Source organism: Oryzias latipes, chromosome 1 (assembly GCF_053564925.1).
Source record: "Oryzias latipes strain Hd-rR chromosome 1, Olatipes_Hd-rR_3.1".
Classification (NCBI taxonomy): domain Eukaryota; kingdom Metazoa; phylum Chordata; class Actinopteri; order Beloniformes; family Adrianichthyidae; genus Oryzias; species Oryzias latipes.
In genome coordinates, this window is record NC_136237.1 from 23,529,999 (window position 1) to 23,542,447 (window position 12,449).

General features: G+C 38.6%; 2 protein-coding genes across 3 annotated transcripts; one reads left to right on the forward strand and one right to left on the reverse strand.

Annotated features, from left to right (window-relative positions):
• Positions 1–2,183: 2,183 nt before the first annotated feature.
• On the forward strand, positions 2,184–4,754 carry LOC144994343 (dicarboxylate carrier UCP2-like). The gene is made up of 7 exons (XM_078951921.1): positions 2,184–2,315; positions 2,433–2,569; positions 2,661–2,859; positions 3,187–3,384; positions 3,461–3,562; positions 4,172–4,352; positions 4,431–4,754. The coding sequence occupies exons 2-7, from the start codon at positions 2,444–2,446 to the stop codon at positions 4,543–4,545; spliced, it is 921 nt and encodes a 306-aa protein (XP_078808047.1). The 5' UTR covers positions 2,184–2,315; positions 2,433–2,443; the 3' UTR covers positions 4,546–4,754.
• Positions 4,755–4,800: 46 nt separating this feature from the next.
• On the reverse strand, positions 4,801–12,327 carry LOC101172878 (ELMO/CED-12 domain containing 2). 2 transcript variants are annotated; one of them, XM_023957498.2, is made up of 9 exons: positions 12,198–12,327; positions 9,288–9,432; positions 9,177–9,205; positions 8,440–8,537; positions 8,209–8,338; positions 7,964–8,097; positions 5,839–5,907; positions 5,630–5,763; positions 4,801–5,547 (listed from the first exon to the last, which is right to left on the reverse strand). In XM_023957498.2, the coding sequence occupies exons 2-9, from the start codon at positions 9,430–9,432 to the stop codon at positions 5,393–5,395; spliced, it is 894 nt and encodes a 297-aa protein (XP_023813266.1). In that variant the 5' UTR covers positions 12,198–12,327; the 3' UTR covers positions 4,801–5,392. The 2 variants fall into 2 exon arrangements, with proteins under 2 accessions (XP_023813266.1, XP_023813265.1); XM_023957497.2 differs by lacking the exon at positions 12,198–12,327 and adding an exon at positions 11,657–11,779.
• Between the last annotated feature and the right edge of the window lie 122 nt (positions 12,328–12,449).

Consider the following 12,449-nt stretch of genomic DNA (forward strand, 5'->3'; position numbering starts at 1 on the left):
CAATGTCTCACAGAGTAAATGTTTGTTCGCCTGCAAGGTGACTTCAGAATTACATCATAATAATGCTTTCTAAATGCTTTCTAAACTTGCACAATTTTTTTTCAGCCATGCTTGCAATATTAATAGCCAGAGAAGGGGTTAGATTCATAGTTTCTGAGCTTTACAAGTAAAAAAAAAAACACAGTTGAAGGGAACAAACTGAATGAAAAGAAGTGATGTTTATTGAAGATTCCTGTTAAGTTTGATTCATATCGCTGTCTAAGTCAGAGTACAACCGAGACGGTTTGTCAATTCACTACAGAGACGAAAAAGCAGACGGGCTCTTCAAAATCGATCTGGAATCACCAGCTGACCTAAAGTAAATACTTTTGAACTGATAAAAAGCTGGATGGAGCCCACACAGACAGCTTCCAGTTGGGATTGAAACCAGTATCTTTTTCTAACCTAGTGGTCATTAAACCAGTACGCTTACAATTATGTTTATGAACTTTTAAGGAGACTCACTCTTGCAGAATTTCATTTCTAAAGATTGATCCATACTGATTTGTTACTATGCATACAATAACAAAAATACAATGTATAAAGCAGTTAAATACTTCCAACCATCCATCCATGTTCTTCTAGGTCACGAGGACAGCAGTCTAAGCAAAGATGCCCAGACTTCCCTCTCTCTGGCCACTTCCTCTAGCACTCCTGGGGGGGGACCCAATGCGTTTCCATATCTTTGCTGGCCTGGGACTTCTTATAATTTTAAAAACTGTTCTTTTTTCCCAAGAAATCTGTTTATATTTTACTCGGTATCAGACCCAGTAAAAATACTTTAATATTTAAAATAAACAGAAATTTGGAGAAAAAAAAAATCAATGAATAAATAGATACCACATTAAGATAATCCTAAAAGTAAATGAAAAAAAAATAGCCCTCAAGAAGAAAAGACCCAGCAGAAATCATTCCAGCTGGCTGGAATAAAATGAAAAGTGAAAATGTTCTACATTATTAAATGATATAGTAAACATTTTTGCTATCATCTAACTGGGGAAGTGGCAGAAGGCAGCCAATCACAGCTCATGCAGCTTCCTTAGAAGCTGACATCTCAAATAGGTCGTTGCTGTTTACATTTAAACTCTTATTTCTACACGGTTAGCTTTGTAACATTCAGTTGGATTGATGATTTAAAGAAATAGGCTTTACAAGGCGGTTTTATAGTTTGCATTGAATCATGCAGGGGAAATTGTTTCAAATAAATCCAAAAATGACAGTGAATTGAGGGTGAGGGTGAATTAAATATAAAACATTTCTGTGAACTTTGACACACTTTTCCATTATGTTGGTCAAAATCAGGAGGATGTTGTAAAAAGCTGCTATACTGGAAAGTCTGCTTGCAACGTTTTTTAATACTCAATCCACTGATTTGCTTTTTCCACAAGTTTCAGTCTGAACAGGTTCCAAGGTTGCAGCTCAGCTGCTGCCAAAATGCTGGGATGCCAAACAAGATGGATTACAGAGCTCTTATCTTCTTTACAGTGAACTTCAGCCACCAGTTTACGTCACAGCCGTCCCACCTCTGTTCGCCCCTCTGGTTTGCTTTCGCAGAAAAAGAAAAAGGGAAGAATGTTGCATCTTTTACAAATAGGAAGTTTGGGCTGTGTTTTACTAACAACTCAGCATATATGCTGTGAAAAGACTTTTCATTTAAAAAAACTTTGATTTGCAGTGATGTTCTCCTGCAAACCCAGTTGTTCACACACCTGTGTTCTCATTGGCTGAGAGCATGGACAAGCCTCCAGTGAAACAACCTGATAATACTCTGTTATCACTGATGATCGGGACAGAAGATTTGCTTACTGTAGTAAACCAAATCTGCTAATTTTATGAAAGATAAATAAATCAAAACTGTTTATATATTTTATTCAATCTTAATGCTTTTTTAGCAACAAATAATTTAAAATTTACTGTGGTAAACATTGAAAGTATGACTTATTTTGGATGTGAGATAATACTTTCTCAGAAAGGAAAAAAAAAATCAATAACATGTTTTCCTCAGCAGTGCCTGCGCTGTAAACTAAATTGTCTATGAACTATCTGACAGTCAATGGACTTTGATTTGGCCAAGGCGTACAGAAGGCGTACAGCACACACAGCAACGCCTCTTTCTAGGTGTCATAACAAAAAGATTATATAAATACAGGGCAAATCATGCTTCTGTCCCTTCAGTGCACTGGGAACCTTCATGGATTATAATCTGGCTAATTCCACCTTCCTCTGAAACTAACAACTGAAGAGCAAAAGGACCACTAAATTAAAGCTAAAACAATGTAAGTCTATTTGATGTCTTAATTGGATCACTTTGGAAATCAAATAAAAATTGTGATTTTAGAGTCTCAGTTTATAAAAAGAAAATCTAACAACACTTTGGTTCTGTGTCCAAACAGTAGAAGGAAACATGGTCGGATTTAAACCCTCAGATGTTCCTCCACCTTTGGGGGTGAAGATGGTGAGCGCTGGGGCGGCAGCTTGTGTGGCAGACATCGTCACATTTCCTTTGGACACAGCCAAAGTCAGGTTACAGGTATCTGATTGATTCTCTTTTACGGGGATGTTGTCTCTGCATGTGCAGCGGGATGTTTGGTTCTAACCTTGCATGTCATGGGTGACCCCAGATTCAGGGTGAGAAGAAAGCAGTGGAAGGCATTCGCTACAGGGGGGTGTTTGGGACCATCAGCACCATGATCCGAACAGAGGGGCCCAGGTCGTTGTACAACGGGCTGGTGGCCGGCTTACAAAGACAGGTCTGCTTCGCCTCCATCAGAATCGGTCTCTATGACAACGTCAAAAACTTCTACACAGGTGGAAAAGACAGTAAGTAGTTGCTCCTAATGTAAAGTATACATAAAATGAAGGGAAAAAGCATGCCAGCCTAAGATAGCTATGTCTGGAAAGAGATATGGCTGTCAGGCTTTTACAATCTGTGTCTGTAATGTTCAGTTCAGATAAGCATGCTTGAATTTTCAATCTACCTGACATGATGGAAAGCTCCCCTTTTATCTGAATGCCTAAAAAAATATTTTATTTTGAATATGTCATTGAAACCTTCTAGAAATGAACGTGAGTTTCTGAATGTAATAAGAAAGTTTTGCATTTTAATCTATCATTAAAAAGCACCTTTTGTCTTGTGCTATGCTCCAGATCCAAATGTTTTGATCCGGATATTGGCCGGCTGCACAACAGGCGCCATGGCAGTGTCCTTTGCACAACCCACAGATGTAGTCAAGGTTCGATTCCAGGCCCAGATGAACCTGAACGGTGTGGCCCGCCGATACAGCGGCACGATGCAGGCCTACAGGCAGATCTTCCAGAACGAGGGCATGCGTGGCCTCTGGAAAGGTGCTACTTCTGTCTTGAGCATCGGAACAGAACGCAACCCAAAAATCCTTTTGTCACCAGCACGTCTGTCTTCTAGGAACGCTACCCAACATCACGAGAAATGCACTGGTCAACTGCACGGAGCTGGTCACATATGACCTGATCAAGGAGGCCATCCTCAGACACCAGCTGCTGTCAGGTCAGAATGAGTTACTTTGTTTGTTTGTTTTGTAAGTTATGCACTATGAGAAAGGGAAGCAAAATTTGCTTTTGGGGTTAAAGACTGCAAACCAAATGCCAACCTGGAGCTGATTGGTCTCTGCTTTCCACATTTTTTAACTTCCTTACAGCTGACACACATCACTGAGGCTTGATTTTTTTCTGGAAATTATTATTGTGTTGTGATTCATCTTCTTGACCATTTTTCCCTTTCGGGGTCACGGGGTTGCCGGAGCCTATCCCGGCCACTTGGGCGTAGGCAAGGGATGCCCTGGACTGGTCGCCAGTCTGTCGCAGGGTGGAATATCCTCAATCACACATCCATTCACTCTCACACCTATGGGAGGAAGCCGGAGATCCCGGAGAAAACCCACGCATGCACGGGGAGAACATGCAAACTCCACACAGAAAGGTCCCCCATTGATATTGTGTTTTTCATGTCCCCCAGCCGGGACTTGAACCGAGGGCTTTCTTGCTGTGAGGCAAGAGCGCTAACCACTGCGCCACCGTGCAGCCTATTATTGTGTTGTAATTCATCAAACTCCACTCCAAAGATTGTGTTTGACGTTGGTTTGAACTCTCCCCATAGACAACCTGCCGTGCCACTTTGTGTCTGCGTTCGGTGCTGGCTTTGTTACCACGGTGATCGCTTCGCCAGTAGATGTGGTGAAAACGCGATACATGAACTCTCCTCCAGGACAGTACAGGAGTGCCATAAACTGCGCATGGACCATGTTGACCAAAGAGGGACCAACAGCTTTTTACAAGGGGTAAGCTCATCCAAATGTCACATTTTGGGTTTTCTCACGCTCCGCATCCTGACGTCACACATTATTTTGTCCTTTTAGGTTTGTACCTTCATTTCTGAGGTTGGGATCGTGGAACGTTGTGATGTTTGTGACATTTGAGCAAATAAAGCGCGCCATGATGGTCTCAAGACAAAGGATTGAGGTGGTAAACTAAGACCCTCCCCCTTCGCTTCCATTTTCAACCTTCATCTGCCCTCTGGACGCCCTCTGGACACACGTTTGCACTTTAGAGCCAGCACATCAAGTGAAATCTGCCAGTTATACATTCCATGAAGTGAAAACCAGTGCACATTCTATTGCTTTTTAACAAAATGTTAAAACAGCTTTCTATAAATCCTAAATATATTTGACTTGTTTTACAGATGCTGGGCTAATTTCTTGATTTCTTTCTTTGACACACGAAACAGAATTTCTTGTTTTCATTTTTAATTTCACTTTGACAAGAACGGTGTGTAAATATAAACATTCCTCGAAAGTAAATCCAAACCAGAACATTTTCTTCTTTCAACACAGACACCATTCTTGAAAACAAACATTTTCACATTACTTCAACACATATTAGGGAAATATTAAAGTACAGACAACTTTCAAAAACAAAGGGGAGCACCACAAAGAAGCAGGAACGCTTCAATAGTGAGTTCCAAACATAAATCTGTAGTACCTGAGCAGGACAACAACATTTCTGTCACAATGGAAAACTTTGATCACTAAAAGTGCTTAGAAGTTAAGGAATAATTAACCACCAGCTTCTAATTTAACCAACGAACCACTGGAATGGTCATTTTTAAGGTACAACGTTCACAAGCACTGTAAAAAAAAAAAAAAAAGAACTCCACGTGTAAAATGGGAAACTTTATCCCAGGAAAAAGGGGACTTGTTTGTTTGAACAAGGGCAGTTTTCGTTTGTTTCCACATCTCAATCTCCCCATGAACATTAGAACGCTTCCTTCTAAGCAAATAAAAAAAAAAAACCCTGACAGGGGAGAAGAAGGTCCAACGTGCTAATGTGAACTGACAGCCAGTGTCAGATCCACGTCCGGCTCTTGTAGATGAGCCTTGACTGAGTCGTGAAACTTCTCCCTGTACTGGTTGAAATGCATGATGCTCTCAGGTTCTTCCGCCACCCAGAATTTATCGAACTCGTACGCCAAAAAACCTGAGACGAAAAAGACAAAAACGTACATATTTAGAGAGTAAGAGCAGAGAGAGCAGAGAAGTGGTGGGATTTCATGACTCACAGTAGAGCTGATGGAAGTGTCTGAGCTCCGGCGGGCCCTGCACTGTGTTGTAGAAATGTGGCTTCAAAGCACCGCTCTTCAGAAGGCTGTAGGCCATCTCTGTCAGGTTTATCCCCACTATGGCATAGGAATACCTGAAACCCAAACACCAGATGAATAAAAATGGGGGCTGGGAAGGATTGAAACATGTGGGTTTAAATTTCACTTACCCTAACTTGGGATGATTTGCATGGGACAAAGCCTGACGAGCTTCCTTTGTGTAATTTTCACTGAAAAACCTGGAAGAAAGATTTTAAAATCCCTTAATAGAGCAACATGGCTCTGAAGGAGATAACATTAGTCATCTAAGTACTGAAAGGTGGTTAAATGCTAACTCTGATCTAACTTTGATCTATTCTAAAATCGCTGCTAGTGGTCCTTTTATTACGATCGTGCCGTTTTTAGCTAAAATAAAAAAAAAGACTGTTTTCTAGGGCATACTTTCTGCAGAGCAGCAGTAGTTAATCAAAAAATTTGCCTCTCAGTTAACTGTTGGCGCAGATCAACCCCGCCCCCTTTCCCCTCCCCATTGCTGAGGGCTCTCTGTTTGCAGCCAGGGGTGTCAGACTGTAGGCTTCGAGGGCTGAACTCCTGCTGGTTTTTCAGAAACCCTGCCTTCCTTCTGTGCAGTTGATTACCAAGATCAGGGGCGTTTTGCCATTAAAGACCTACAATAGCAGGTTAGTTGGGTAAAATGTAGGACATCGGCCCATGAGGCCTGGAGTTTGACATGTGGTTAACACGAAGCAGGGAGCTTGTGACCCCCCTAGAGTACTTTCTATATCACAAATAAGCTATCTTTTTCATCTGTTCCTGATTCACGATTTTTTAGAAAAAGAAACGCTATTTTATTCCTACTTTTCTTTATACGTATTTGGTATATACATGTATATGCACCCATCATCAGAAAAATGCCACAAAAACATTTTCATTGTAGTGGGTCTTTACCAAATTTGTTTAAGACTTGTGAACATGTCTGATGCTTTTACTATAATTTTTATAGCAAAATAAAAAAAAAGAGTTTGAATATAGTCATTTTTATAGTATAATCAAAGCCAGGCCATTTTGTACTCCATATGCACCTTCACTCAGCTGGTCCAAATGAATTTTAGAATGTTCCATCTATTGGAGCAAAACTGAAATGAAAAGGTCATTTGTAAGGAGATTAAATTCATTATTTAGGGGTAAAATGTTCAATAATCTGTTGATTTGGTTCATAAAATATACCACAATGTTATCTAAATTATAATTGTATTAAAACAACCAAAGTTTTGTGAATTATTTATCAGTAACATTTTTTTTTACCTGCAGGCTCGTAATACACTCTTATGGCTCCCTCCATTGAAAATTGTGTTTTTGTATCTTTAACATGTTCTTAAAATTGCATTTCTGAGTATTTCCTTATTCAAATTGTTGTGAATCAGGAGCAGACCAAAAAAATACAGTTTTTGAAAAGGATTTGTATTTGTGACGTAGGAAATGTGCTTGCTAGGGCACAAGCTCCAATATTGCTCACCACATTTGCTAGCCGGTAATGACAGAACACATGAACAGGGAGCTCTCAGCAACAGGGAGGGGAAGGGAACAGGGTTGCTCCACAACTCTGAGGCAAATTTCTAATGAACTATTGCTGCTCTGCACAAATGATGTCTCAGAAATCAACAGCTTTTTTTTTTTTCAATTTTTAAATTTGGGCTAAAAACGTCATGATCATAATTAAAAGACCACTGGGAACCCTTTTACAATAGATCAAAAGATGATCGGAGTGGGTCTTTAAACATTCACATTTACAGATTGAGAACTGGTGGATTTACTTGTTACTACTTTTGTCAAAGATCAAGACCAGAACTCCCCAACCCTGGTCCTCATGATCAACCTCCCTGCTTGTGTTCCATCTCTCCCTCCTTGCTGCTGATTAGCTGACTCAGGTGTTTCCTCCTTCGGATTGACTTGAACACACAGATGTGTAGGGAGAACTGGAAAACAGGCGGGGTGGTAGAGCTTGAAGTTCAGGATTGGGCAGACTCTCCGATCTTCTCATCTCGCCCTGATAATGTAAGCCTTTGTTGTAAAGTAACTTTGCCGCGGCATTAAGGTGAGTCTAGGTTTCCCTTTAGCTATTAATTTAAAACAACGGTCAAATTTAAGTTATTAGATGCCAAAACATGCAATTTTCCCAGACAGCAAGGAGGTTTTCTCTAAAATGTTACATTTCAAAGTGAATGCTGTTCATTTGAAATTAATAAAACACAAACTTAACCTTAAATCACTTTGAACATGTAAAGAAAAACTCACACAAGGTTGATCAGACCCAGTAAACCCATTCCTCTGAAGTCAGTCTTAGGGTCATCGCCCTGGAAACCAATGTCTCCCCACTGCTTGGTTACTCTAGATTCCAGTTTGACGCTTGGCATCAACAGATCCCATAGCTGGAGAACAAAAAATAATATAAAAATTTGAATATTTTATCAGCTGCTGCATTTTTTGCTGATACACCTGTAACATTATTGCTGTTTGGACGCAGAAGCAGGTATGCGAACCTTTAGAAGCATGGTCTCATGCTCGGGGTTCTCTGAGCTAAAGGGTTCCTTCCTCAAGTCTTCCACCGACACATACAAGCTTCTGTAGCCCGTTATCTGGAGCAAACATATCTGCAGATTTCCCTTAAACCTAAAAACAGTCACAAGACATTGAGGTCATCCACGGAGCAAAACCATCAAGTTGGGAGCATTTCATTGCCACTGCATCCAGAATAACAGAGGTGACCTTACAGCGGATCTTTTTGCAGCTTAACGTTCTTCTCTTTCATTATTTGGTCCACACATTGCTCCAAATTACTTTTTTTAGCTTCCAAAGCTCCTCTTAACACCTAAAGACAAAGAAGAATTGAAAAAAAAAAAAATCAAACAGACATAAAGGCTGGTTTGATTACCTGTATCTATAGAAAAATATGATAATCTCCTGGACAGGAAATGATGAGGCAGTACTTCGGACCGAACCCAGTTGATTGGAAAGTGCTTACAGAGCTACATTTCAATTGCGTGTGGGATCAATTCATGTTCACTTGGCAAGTTTAGAGAAAGATAAGAAGTGATTGAACTCGGATATCATGTTCCGACATTTTACACACTCAACAGCCCTAAAGATAATGAGGAGCTCTGCAAGAAAGCAGTGCCACTTTAATATGGCTGTAGACTAGCATAGTTCAATTTAATCCAGTTTTTTTCTTTTTTACTGCAGACAGATTATCATCCATGGTTCTATTATCTGTAAGCATGACAATGTACATCTATAAGTACTAAATTATTCTAAATGACCCTAAACGTTTGTGTTTTTGGTTTTATGTTTTAAAATAATTTAAGAGAATTAAAAAAATGATGAATTTAAATGACAAAAAGGTGTATTGCTCCGGGGCTATCAGTAGCATTAAACTTGTGAATACTCTGATAAGTATTACAAAAGCAGCAGCTGCAGTCTATTGGGCTTCATCATGAATGTTTATTTCTACCTTGTTCTTTGATGACTGCAGAGAGTATTCTAGAAGAAGATACAAAGACAAAAAATTAGTATAAAAAGGTGATAACACGCAGCAGGAAAAGGGTAAAAAGATGAAGCTTACCAGCTTTTGCGGTCCGTAAGGCGCCTGCTTTGTAGCCGGAGCATATTCTCTGCAGTTCGCAGGTCCCCGTCACCTGCCTGATGAGCCACTTCAACCAGTACCTCAGGTAAAAGGTGTAGACATACTGCCAGATGTAGCCAAACATCTGCACGACAAAAAGAAAAATTCAAAGAAAAAGAAAAACCTATCAGCACATTGAAGTAACTTTATGTCCCAATCAGACAAACCAATGTGCTTCTATTTTACTACAAATCCTTTTTTTGTTTGAACATTCATTAACAGCAAGACACAGAAATCTGTAGCCTTTGATTTGCAATCAACTGCTAAAGATTTGACCTCTCACTTCGTTGTTTTGATTTTAGTTTATGCAGAAATGTAAAAAACAAAAGAAAAGAAAACAGGAATAAGGTTAGAAGAAGAAGACAGATTTGACAAAGAGTTTGGCCTGGATCGGACAGGAACATAAAATAATAAAGTGAGGTAGATGTCTAACATTCATGCCAAACACAGACAGTTTGGTCTTGAATCTAAGCAGGCTACGATGACACTTTCAAGATTTTTGAGGTATTCTGGAGTAACATTAGTGCACAGAGCCAGAAAGCCTGGTGTTGCTTCTGCAGGAAGGGGCCTCACTTTCTCAGGGAGGCCAACACAATTGCACACAACATTTGCGGAATGCTGCTGCGGATGCTGTGGTCTCCTTGAGGAGCAGAACCAAAACAAAGGCAACACTGACAGGTTCAGTAAAACAATAAACCATGCAGGGCAGAAAACCCGACGTTCCCTCTTTAATCAGCATTTACTCAAGGGGCCACATTCAGCAGCAGGCCACGGACAGACTAAGAAAACCTTTTGTCCCCCATCCGAAATTTCTGGGAGATTAAAATAGAAATATAAAGGGAAAAAAAGGGGAAAAAAACTGACAACTTTTTTTATTATTATTGAATGTATTCTCCGTCTTTATTGATTTGAACTTTTTGTTTATTGGAATTGATTATATTTATTGTAGGAAAGTCAGGATTGTGTGCTGAAAGAGTTGATATGCACAAAACTTCCTTTGTGAATTGATAACATTTATCTCATCTTATCTTTTTAAAGGGCTTCCAACAGGATAATGACAAAAAAAAAACACAGTAAAAAAAAACAACAAAGAATGAATATAGGAGCAAAACACTGAACTAATCTGATGTGAACTTTAGAACATCAGTTAGGATGTATCTGCACTGACTCCCTGTCAGCTCTAGGATTAAATCTTAGTGCATAAATGTCTTGTTGGTTTTGGGTTTTCTTGAGGATGTGAGAACTTCATCTACTATGGGCATTTTTTTTTTTTTTAAAACTCAATTTTCAACCGGTCATTTTGTTGAATCACTTATTTGTTACATTTACATTTAAGTATTTTTTGAGTCCAGTTTAAAAAAAAACAAGTTGATGCTTTTAGCTTTTTTTTGTTGCTATATATTAGCTTTATTATCATTACATATGAATTTTCCTCTTGTTTTAATCTAATATTTAATGGCTTAATTTAATTAATGCTATGATTGCTTTTAATTCTTAAAAAAATATATCTTTTTTGTATTAATTTACTTTCACCTATTTTAAACTCTAGTAACTCCTGAAGTCTGACAGGACAATGGGTGTCTCCTTTTTTAAATGCTTATTTTACTACTATTGAGTTGTCTGTGCGCATAAATTTAATTTTAGACTAGTTCTAATCAAGCACTTTGAGATGCAGCCTAGAAAGAAATGTGCTATGCGAATAAAGTTGATTTGATTCTGAGAGGCTTTATTTGAATTTTAATGAAATCCATGGAAGGGGCTGAAACGAGTCATCTAGAAAAGACTCTTCTCAAACCTGACACAATCAGAGCAAAGCTGCCTCATCCACAGACACAGACATCATAGAAATCCCTTAAGTAATTCTCACAAAAGGTTTTGAAACTTAAATGTTAACTTATACTTCATCAGGATCATGTTTCTGTTGATCCCAAATTAAACATTAACGCTTGATTTTTCATTATTTTTTTTATATTTTGTAAAAATGTATTTTATGAGTCACTACGAGTCAGCTATTAATCAAAATTGATATAAATTACCACAGGACTAAATCCCTGACCTATTACCGGTAGTGTGTCTATATATATATATATATATATATATATATATATATATATATATATATATATATATATATATATATATATATATATATATATATATATATATATATATATATATATATATATATTTGAAAAGAAAAGCATGCATACATTCACTTAAGAATTTTCCGAATCATATCACTTTGTCCTTTCTCTCTTTCCGTAGGTGATATAAAAATGATTTATCGGTTTAAAAGAAAACTTCCTCACTGAAGAAGTGGGCCAAATCATCATGCGGCCGCCGCCTCGATCCGTGTCTTCGGCCACCAAATGCCATTAGGCTGAGCAGACACATCATGTCAAGCAACAACAACATTTTACTGCTATTCTGAGCTCTTAAGCACAGAGAAACACCAAACATAAAGCATTTCATCTATAATATACTAGTAAGACTGGGATAGGTGCTATAGACACAAAACAAAGTGCATCGAATGGGAGTTTAGCCGGTGCTAATGCTAACTACAAGTAAACGTGGACGCTCATTTTAGTCACAAGTCCTAGTTAAGCAGCTGCTTAGGAGCAGTGATTGCAAATGTTGGCAGCCAATGTCTTGGTAATATGAGCAAAATTAAACTACCATAACTCAGCATGACAGGTCACAACAGGTTGTCTTTCCAAACTGTTAGCTAGCGAAAATCTTAGGTTTAGGATCGACAAGCATATTGTTTTTATTGTATCAATTGTGAATAAGCAGCCACGGCTCGCCAAACCTGCCATCGCTGGGAAATGATGGGAACCTAAGTAACCTTACCTCCACTTTGAAGTTACCCCGTGGTGGAAGGTTAGCAACGTTTCTCTTGACAACAGATTCTGTTCCGATGCGTTTAGGTTCCGACGAGGCACAAAGCCACAAAGTACCACGCACACAAAAAACTGTACAAATAAATGTATATTAGAGTGAAGTTGATTTTTAAAAATAACTCATAACCAAAAAAGGTGACTCTTGAAAAAACATAGAAATAATAATTGCTATTTTTACAAACTTCAATCAACTTAGTTTTTT